At 47.1% G+C, this 7,702-nt stretch overlaps 1 protein-coding gene across 1 annotated transcript; it reads left to right on the top strand.

Annotated features, from left to right (window-relative positions):
- The first annotated feature begins 1,188 nt into the window (after window positions 1–1,188).
- LOC142281756 (mitogen-activated protein kinase-binding protein 1-like) lies at window positions 1,189–7,286 on the top strand. Its single transcript, XM_075332893.1, has 4 exons — window positions 1,189–1,358; window positions 1,612–1,970; window positions 3,012–3,379; window positions 6,951–7,286. The coding sequence occupies exons 3-4, from the start codon at window positions 3,263–3,265 to the stop codon at window positions 7,239–7,241; spliced, it is 408 nt and encodes a 135-aa protein (XP_075189008.1). The 5' UTR covers window positions 1,189–1,358; window positions 1,612–1,970; window positions 3,012–3,262; the 3' UTR covers window positions 7,242–7,286.
- Window positions 7,287–7,702: the final 416 nt, after the last annotated feature.

Raw genomic sequence — 7,702 nt, 5'->3', positions numbered from 1 at the left:
CTGTCTGTGCGTGCGGCCGGCCGCTTCTCTGTGCGTATGGCTGGCCGCCTGTCTGTGTGTGCGGCCGGCCGCTTCTCTGTGTGTGCGGCCGGCCGCCTCTCTGTTCGGGCGGACGGCCGCCTCTCTGTGCGGGCGACCGGCCGCCTCACTGTGGCTGCCTGCGTGTCCATGCTGGAGGCCCGCCGGCTGCCTGCGAGTCCATGCTGGAGGCCCGCCGGCTGCCTGCGTGTCCATGCTGGAGGCCCGCCGGCTGCCTGCGTGTCCATGCTGGAGGCCCGCCGGCTGCCTGCGTGTCCATGCTGGAGGCCCGCCGGCTGCCTGCGTGTCCATGCTGGAGGCCCGCCGGCTGCCTGCGTGTCCATGCTGGAGGCCCGCCGGCTGCCTGCGTGTCCATGCTGGAGGCCCGCCGGCTGCCTGCGTGTCCATGCTGGAGGCCCGCCGGCTGCCTGCGTGTCAATGCTGGAGGCCCGCCGGCTGCCTGCGTGTCCATGCTGGAGGCCCGCCGGCTGCCTGCGTGTGCATACTGGAGGCCCGCCGGCTGCCTGCGTGTGCATGCTGGAGGCCCGCCGGCTGCCTGCGTGTCCATGCTGGAAGCCCGCCGGCTGCCTGCGTGTCCATGCTGAATGGGTGTGGATGGGGAGTGGATATGGGCGTGACTGTGAAATGGGTGTGGTTAGGGGGCGTGGCCTAAAACTTTGCCGCCGCGCGCCCAGGCTGGGGTTGCCGGCCCTCGCCTTTACTGGACTGGTGGCACTGGCCCTCGTCTCTCCTGTTCTGGGCTGGGGAAGCTGGCCCTCGTCTTTCCTGGACTGGGGGCGCCAGACCTTGCCTCGCCTCTCCTGTCCCAAGCTGGGGGCGCCGGCCCTCGCCTCGCCTCTCCTGTCCCGGGCTGGGGGCACCGGCCCTCGCCTCGCCTCTCCTGTCCCGGGCTGGGGGCACCGGCCCTCGCCTCGCCTCTCCTGTCCCGGGCTGAAGAGGCCCTGGATTATTGGACATTTCATTACAATGTTTCCTCCAGACGTGGAGGAGCCGTATATGTGCAGACACAACAGCGCCCTCATGTTACACATGGGGGGCCGATGCTACAATGGACACTGGATGTGTATGGCACACGTGGGACCCGTGTAATTTCTACATTTGGTTTTTGGCAGATGTTTGGGTCCATCTGATGTCCTGGGGCAGAATCTTCTGGAGCTGCAGAGACAGATCGGTCAGATCCTGCGGAAATCAGAAGAGGAGAAGAAGGAGGCAGAGGAGCGGCACCAGAGGCTGCAAAAGGAGGTCTCTGCCCTCCAGGAGCGTGCCCACCAGGCCCCGAGGACTATAAGAAGGCGTGTACCAAGGCGGCAGACGCCAGGGTGAGCACAGAGACGGAGTCCGCACGCAGCTTCTCACCACTGCTCTGCTGCCAGCCACAAACTGCTGTGCAATAATGTCTAACACGTTACAATGTGTCAGTGCATTAGGTCACAGGGGAGACTGGATGCAAATGTAACAAAACCTCAGCTGTGCGTAATACCAGTATCCAGCAGTATGTCATGTAGAGATGTGGAAACTGGTGAGACGCATTGTGCACAGGAATGGAGGAAGACTTAGATCTCTTCTCCATAGATCCAGATGGAGCAGCGACAGCACGAGGCAGCGGAGCGACAGCACGAGGCAGCGGAAGGCAGCGGAGCGACAGTACGAGGCAGCGGAGCGACAACTGGAAAACCAGGTCCAACGGCTGAACCAGAAGCTCCGCACCATGGAGGAGATACAAGGCCTGGCTGACCAGCAGCTGCTGAAGGCTGAGGAAGAGCGGGAGAGGCTACTAGCCGAGCTGCACCAGCTGGAGGCCGAGATCATTATAATTATTTTTATTAATATAATTATGCTATCTATTGAATTTTCCTTTTTGGCAGAAAGAAACAACAGAGGATGAGGATGTCATACCAACGTCAACTAATCCCCCTCAAGGCACTAACTGTGTAGGTATATAACTTTGCATATAGCCTTGTTATTAAATTAAATTATGTTTTCAAAAAAATTTAATTGATTGGATCACAGTTAGGCGACTCATGTAATTAAGGCTATTTAGATGAACACCAGTGCTCCATCACACATTTTAGTAACTGGAGGGGTATACTGGAAAACGTCTTTATTTAAACATTGTCAGCATTTCCGAGCTCCAGCCTATAAGATGTGTGATGTACATTAATTGTTCTGCATCATAAATGTTGTTTCATGTACTCTATAAATTTTGAAAAAAACAATTATTTTTGGGTATGGCATCCTAAAAATACAACATCGGTATCACACGGTTTAAAAGGGAACCTGACACTAGGATATTCCACTATGAGCTGCAACCACAACCAGTGAGCCCTTGTATTCAAAATTATAGAACACTGTATATAAGAGCTCATGCCGCTCTGTATAAAATGAAATACACATTTATTAATAAAAGTGCTGTCCAGTTTTGCACCCGTCTCTGCTACGATTGCCATCCTCCGTCTACACAGCCCAGTGTGCATGATACATCCAACATCATCCACACAGTCCGGCATTTCGTTCTTGCGCATGCGCACTGTGAAATGGCCTGCTGTGGTCACAGCAAAGTATCGTATTACACATGCACACTCCAATACTTTGATCTTATGTCAGCCGGGCAGATGAAAGTGGTCATGTGCAGGACCAAAATGTGGTCTGTTTTGATGACGCGGGACATGTCATCCACACGAGCCTGCAAAGGATGCCAATTAAAGCAGATAGTAGGCGTCAGACCATAGAGTTTTGACACCCATTGGGCCAGACCACCACTTAGGTAAATATAGTAAAGGTATTTGTTATATGTTATATTGAGCAGCCTGACCTCTTAAATACAGTATTACTGACTCTTGTATATAAGAGCTCACTGGTGCTGGCCGCATCTTATAAGTGGAAAATATTGTGACAGGTTCCCTTTAAACATATACAGTATGTGATGTATAACAGTCTGTACCATAACAAGTTTTTATTTTTTTCTTATTTAGGGATTACAAGCCTTGCTAGACCGACTACAGAGCCATGTCGATGAAGATAACCGACTTAACCCGTGGTGTTTTCAAAATGATCCACAGTGGGGCACAAATGAAGAACGGCCAACAGAAACACCAGATCCACAAGGAAGATTGTTGAGCACAGATTGGTGTAGATGTGGAAAATGTTGTGCAATGCCAACAGTTGAAGAAAGCCTCTGCTGCCATGATTTTGAAGCCATGTCTCATATTTTAGAAAACCACCAATGTGTGACGGACTATCCCCAATTCAACACAGAGATTCTGACAAGAGACTTTCTACTAAGGATTCTACAGAGTGGAAGTCACTTGACACAAAGACAGTTCAATCGACAAGAGAATCGGTAAGTAATAATTATTAAAATGTTGTCTATGAATCTCAAATTTAAGAATCATACAGACATAAAACTAAAACCATACTCGATATGCAATACTTGTCCTGAGCACTATGCAGCCTTACTGGGTTTTTTGTCATAATCAAAATATGCATAATTGTTTTTTGCAGGTTTGGGATCAAGGATTTGATTTGGTTTGTTTAGCCAAGAAGCTGTAAAGAAATCTAGCAAGACATAGGCAGATGCGAGTATAAGAAGCCGATTCTGCGCCATATGTTCCTGTTGCTCAGAGCATAGGAAAAACCCATCCTTACGAAACACAACTAATCCGAGGGCTCCTTAATAACAGAAAGATGCAAACAACATTTCAACCATTGCTAAAAGTCCATCAGATTTTTTTCCCCTTTTTGCAATGATCACACTCACAACTTTTTGCACATTTGCAGTTTGTTTGTTTTTTTAAATTTTTTTATTTCTACAGCTCTTGAGCAACACAGAGGATCCCTGGATTAGCTCTATTCACATATTATTTCATCAATAACAGTAGAAAATGTTATGCATGTTTCATGATTTATTTTAGTTAGTTCGACATATATCATCATTTAAAACCAAAGTATGAGCAGGAATGAAATATTAAATGAAAAATATACAAGGAAGCATGAAGAGTCTTTAGTTACAAGCTTGTAGTGCGGGATCGTGCCTTATACATTGGGGGAGATGGACTGACGATCCTGCATCAAAATTCTATATAAACTTGAGTCACAATTCTGGAATTTGTGCCATGGGACACATTTGTTAAGGGGTTCACAAATGTTTTGCATCTCACTATTCACGTCTAGATAGCAGGAGAGGCTATAGGTTTTTAAGGCTGGGGCTACATGTTGGTTATCATTATGACCCCTACATCCTGGCTAAAGATTGCACAGGGAAGCAAAACATGTTAGTGCACGTACTGACATGGAAGTTACTGTGGATGTAGGAAGTTGTAACATGTTGGAATCTTTTTTTATTTTCTCATTGATGAAGCTTTTGGGTCACAATGCAACTCCCCTGTCATTAACGTTATGCCAACAGTTGATGAAGCCAAACTTAGTGTGGCCACAGCCTAGAGTGCACCAAACTTACCAAAGGTTGTGCTCCATCTTTGTTGCTGTAAAAAGGAAACCACCTATGCCAAAACATGGTATCCATCCACAGACAACTGTTTCGGGGTATTTGCCCCTCATCAGTGTGGAGTAGGAAACTGGCTAGTGGGAGCAATGCCTAGTAGAAGACTATATAGGTAAGGATGGTTGACCTTAGGGAGATCAACATCCAGCACCGCGGAGCACCATCACGTGTTTTCTCAACGCAGTGATTCCAGAGCAATGCCCCCTGGGAAATATGCAAAGCAAGGAAGCCGCGGAGACACCATCACATGTTTCTCAACGCTGGCAGGTAACTAGCCAGGTCTTTCACCGGGAAGGAAAATTCACGGGAAGTGCAGTCTCCAGTCAAGGAAGCCACCTATGTCAAACATGGTATCCATACACAGACAGCTGTTTCAGGGTATTTGCCCCTCATCAGTGTGGAGCAGGAAACTGCCAGCGTTGAGAAACATGTGATGGTGTCTCCGCGGCTTCCTTGCTTTGCATATTTCCTAGGGGGCATTGCTCTGGAATCACTGCGTTGAGAAAACACGTGATGGTGCTCTGCGGTGCTGGATGTTGATCTCCCTAAGGTCAACCATCCTTATATATATAAATCTATATATCTATATATATATATCATATATATATATATATATATATATATATATATATATATATAATTATATACACAATATAATATAAATGTTGGTGGGAGCTACTCTATTGGCAGATTTCCACAATGTAATCTGAAGCCAGCATGCTGCAGGAGTTAAGGTACTGTCACACATAACAAGATCGCTAGCGAGATCGCTGCTGAGTCACGGTTTTGGTAACGCAGTAGCGATCCCGTTAGCGATCTCGTTATGTGTGACACCTACCAGCGATCAGGCCCCTGCTGTGAGATCGCTAGTCGTTGCAGAATGGTCCAGGCCATTTTCTTCAAAGGTGATGTCCTGCTGGGCAGGACACATCGCTGTGTTTGACACTGTGTGACAGGGTCACAGTGACTGCTGAGATCGTTATACAGGTCGCTACTGCGACCTGTATTGTTCCTGCATCGCTGGTAAGATCTGACTGTGTGACATCTCACCTGCGACCTCCCAGCGACTTACCTGCGATCCCTATCAGGTCGCATCGTTTTCGGGATCGCTGGTAAGTCATTGTGTGTGACTGGGCCTTTAAAACAGAGACTTCAGCCCCGCCTGTTATCTCTGTCTTTTTTTTGTTTACCTGCAATGTTAGCTTAAGCCTCTTATCTTGATAATTAGTGGGTCTCAGCAGAGTTGAATTGTAGTATGGCTCTACTCCATTCTGTCTTCTGTCTAAATTAGCAGCTTCTGTCTATGGAGATGTACACTGAAAGCCTGGTGAGGGCGGGAGAAGCACTGCCAGCTCTTCTACATGCAAAATCTCAAATTTTTCACTGTGTCAGAATGGCTGCAGCCACTAATCTAAGTGATACATAATTGAACTCAGGATCTCTTTGCCTACGTTATGCTGCTCTTAGATGAGGTAGCAAAAACCTGCTGACAGATTCCCTTTAATTGATTCAATTCGGTGGGTGTCTGGGATTTTTCAGTTGACCCCTCCCTCGACCACGTCACAGCTTAACACAAAGGAGTGTGTGAATTATGGATTCAATAGAAAGCATTGCTATGAGGCATATGTATTCTATTGCCTCCATGCCATACTCTATGTGCGTGCTCCCGTCTGCTGAGTTGTGCACTGTTCGGGGGTCTATTGAGCGTTTGATGGGGTCTCGAGATTTGGGCTCCAACCAAAGTGAAGGCAATTAAATACCTGCTAAACATGAAAAGCCTAGCCAGTGTTTAGTTACTCCTTAACACTAGAAGTCCCAGGAATTTCGATCTCCATTGGGTTCCAATGGTAGAAATGTCAAATGACCCCTCTCTGGGACTTCTAGTGTTAATGGTACACCAACTTAGTCTAATAACTGCACAAGATTTATCATCCTGTGTGACATACTGTGATAAATTTGGTGTATTTTTAATCGAGTCTATTCTAAAGCCCCCCATACATATTAGCAAGGTGTCGGCTGACTGATCTTTTTGGCTGACCCCAATCTCTCTGCACTTCGACTGAGTGCTCCTGTAATCCCCTGAGTGCTCATGTGGTTTCTGTAAGAGCTGCTGCCAGACATCTTTGGCAGCGGCTTATCTTCAAGGAGGACAAAAGGGTTGGCACTCAAAAATCCAATGTGTTTGATTCTTCTGCTCCGCTGACTGCATTTGTCAGAGGAGAGGGGAGGTTCTCACGTATTAAATTGTTAGATGGTCCCATTCGGCCGAATTTAGTCTGTTGTCTTTGGAGGCCTTAAGCTGTGTAACTATTGCACAGGATTAGTACATCCGCACCATCATCTATGACCAAAAAGCCAGATATAAAGCTTTTTTTAAATTGCAATCTTATGTCCTGTTCACCTTTTTCAGGTGACCACAGCCGGCCCAGCGGCAAACTTGGATCATGGCAAGATAGCAGGTCTCCTGTCCGAAACATTCGTCATGGTAAAGAGGGAGCTGGATTCCTTAAAAGATGCCGATCCTGAGCCTGAAATGCACGAAGACTCGTCTCCGCAGAAGGAGGATCACAAGGAAAAGCTTGAACCTTCAGCGTCGCGTGGGCCCCGGCAATTGGGTGACGATAAGACGCTCGCCCTCCGGCAGCAGTACTTGGAACTGTTACTCCAAGCAGTGGAAAAAAGGATGGACAAAAAACTTTAATTTACACAGAATGAACCTGTAGATTACATCATTGCTTACACAGGAGAGGGTTTTTTGTTTTTTTTTTTTTTTTTTTAAGCCAAAAAATTATAGGTACGAAAAAAAAAAAAGTAACTGTTAATCCTGTAAACCAGCAGCCGCGGCGGCCGTGGATCGGGGTTCTTGCAGCTCCTACAGAGCCGCAGCACTTCTCCTCTCTAGTTTTGTTTTGGCCCCGGGCCGAGAGTTCTGTTTCTGCTTTCGGTTACTCGCAGAGGCGCAGAACTTCTTCACCATTCACCATTAAACCTATGGCAGTATACAGGTTACCCACCTAGCCATATTGTGAGCTGGATATACATTCTTAGGGCTGGGAGTAGCTGACCCCCGTACACTACGACAAAGCCTTGAATAAGTATTATATTTGTGCATTATATATATATATTTTAAATTATTGATTTTTAGCTTTAAATATTTGTGTT

Source organism: Anomaloglossus baeobatrachus, unplaced genomic scaffold (assembly GCF_048569485.1).
Source record: "Anomaloglossus baeobatrachus isolate aAnoBae1 unplaced genomic scaffold, aAnoBae1.hap1 Scaffold_483, whole genome shotgun sequence".
NCBI lineage: Eukaryota > Metazoa > Chordata > Amphibia > Anura > Aromobatidae > Anomaloglossus > Anomaloglossus baeobatrachus.
Note: the sequence above shows the minus strand (reverse complement) of the source record. Positions and strands in the feature narration are given on the sequence as shown.